General features: G+C 41.6%; 1 protein-coding gene across 1 annotated transcript in view; it reads right to left on the bottom strand.

Annotated features, from left to right (window-relative positions):
• Positions 1-1,532: 1,532 nt before the first annotated feature.
• The window catches only part of LOC107732526 (histone-arginine methyltransferase CARM1-like), a 12,176-nt gene continuing 11,572 nt past the window's right edge, over positions 1,533-2,136 (bottom strand). Inside the window, exon 10 of the mRNA XM_016543920.1 lies at positions 1,533-1,626. Within this exon, the coding sequence (XP_016399406.1) occupies positions 1,533-1,626 (94 nt within the window). The remainder of the gene's footprint in view (positions 1,627-2,136) is intronic.

Consider the following 2,136-nt stretch of genomic DNA (forward strand, 5'->3'; position numbering starts at 1 on the left):
CTCAATTTGAGTGGTGCTACTTTAAAAGGCGTGGTTGGAGCAGCTGGTTGTGGGACATAACCAGGAGAACCGAGGGGGTACTGACTGCGTGTGTTGGCGAACTGCTTTCTTATATACTCCTTAAGGTCTTCTTTTTCCATTGCCAAAGATACACTCTTCTTCTCTTCAAGCAAGTACCTTGCAACCTTGAAAGGGTCTTTTAGGAATCTTGAGCGCTGGTTCTCTTTCATCCTTCTCCGATTTCTAATGTGCTCTGCCCTCCTGAGTGATGCCAACTGACTCCATAGGGCATTGAGACCTTCCTTCTCATGTCCTGTCGCCTTTCTCCATGACTTTTGCAGAGCTCTTCACTCTTTCACAAGCCACTGAATTTCTCTTTCCCTTCTACTCTTCGCCAAACCTCTGAAGGCATTCATCGTAGATGGTTTCGCAAAAGAGATTAATGTTGCTCTCTACATTCCCTTTGAGATTGTTTATCAACATTCTTGCCAGGTTGTCGTCCAGCTTACTTCATGCTGCTTCATCGCTGGTCTTTAGTCATAATATTGGCTTCTTCCTTCCTGGCTCTTTTTCTTTCCTTCCATTTTCTCTTGCAGGGGTCCATTCTGAGGTTTGGGAAATCACCAGGCAAATTGTGTCTTGGGGGTCTGATGTAAAAAATTAATTTAATAAAATAATAACAGCCCATAAGATGTTGTATTAATTAGCAGAATTGCAATGATCATGAAAAGCAAATCACAAGATGTTAATTGATGGACTGGAGTCGGGTGGATTACTTTGATTAAATTTGACGTGGAACACTGGACCAGCTTTTTACCCTGGCAAGAATCCTGGAGGGGGCATGGGAGTTTGTTTATCCAATCTACAAGTGTTCTTTGGATTTGTAGAGGCTTATGACCGTGTTCCCCAGGATCACTTGTGGGTGGCGCTCCAGGAGTATGGGGTGCCAGGGTCACTAATGCATGTTATCCGATCTCTATACAGCCGAGGTGAAAGCTGTGTTCGCGTTCTCAGCAGTCAAACTTGTTTCCAGTGAGTGCTGGACTCCGCCAGGGCTGTTTGTTGTCACCAATCCTGTTTGTGATATTCATGAACAGGATCTCAAGGTAAAGCCGAGGGGTTGAAGGTGTCCATTTGGGGGTCTTGGGGTGGTATCTTGGGGGGTTTGTGTCCACTTTATGTACAGCACTTTGGTCAACTAAAGTTGTTTTAAATGTGCTTTATAAATAAATTGAACATTGAACATTGAGTGTAAAGCAGCAGGAATGAGGATCAGCACCTCCAAATCTGAAGCCATGGTTCTCAGACGGATAATGGTGGATTGACTGCTCCAGGTAGGGAGCGAGTTGCTTCCCCAAGTAGGTGAGTTCAAGTACCTCGGGGGCTTGTTCATGAGTGAGGGTAGGTTGGAGCATGAGATCAACAGGCGGATTGGAGCAGCAGTAGCAGTAATGCAGTCACCTGTGGACATGAGCCCTGGGTAATGGCCAAAAGAACGAGATCACGGGTACAAGTGGCTAAAATGCTGGTGCTTACCGAAAAAAATTATTTTTCAAATCCAGTGAGTTCCCAGATTTAAATCCAGACTGATCAACCAAAGCAGTAATGTGAATGTCATAGCTTTGTCTATAAAAGAAGAGATTTACAGTTAGACAAAAAGTTGTTGCAAGGTTGTATGCTACCAATATGTATATAGTCCTGACTCTAAAAGTTTATGCATTCAATTAGGCTTGTAAACAATTACAAAAAGGGTGGATACTTTGAAGATGCTAAAATATAAGATGTTTGCGGTTTGTTTAAAACTTTTTCACAATATAGTTCCCATCCCATCCAATCTCAAGTCTGTGTGTTGTTTGGTGACATGCAAAAATTGAGGCTTTGGCTTCTTCTGGAACAATTTATGAGTAGAAGAAATGAATGACCTCAACATTAAGTTACTCAACTAAATTATTTTGAAGAAAAAGGGAATGCAGAAACAATATTTGTTATATGGTTTCCTATTAGTGATCGACCGATATTGATATTTTATAACCGATACCAATTATTTGCATGTTTATGTGCCCGATAACCGATATGCAGAGCCAATATTTATTTACTGTTATAAAGTAAATAAATGACTTAGTGAAGTAAGTCCAT

The sequence above is a fragment of the Sinocyclocheilus rhinocerous genome, unplaced genomic scaffold, assembly GCF_001515625.1.
Source record: "Sinocyclocheilus rhinocerous isolate Xijiao unplaced genomic scaffold, SAMN03320098_v1.1 scaffold1935, whole genome shotgun sequence".
NCBI classification, from domain to species: domain Eukaryota; kingdom Metazoa; phylum Chordata; class Actinopteri; order Cypriniformes; family Cyprinidae; genus Sinocyclocheilus; species Sinocyclocheilus rhinocerous.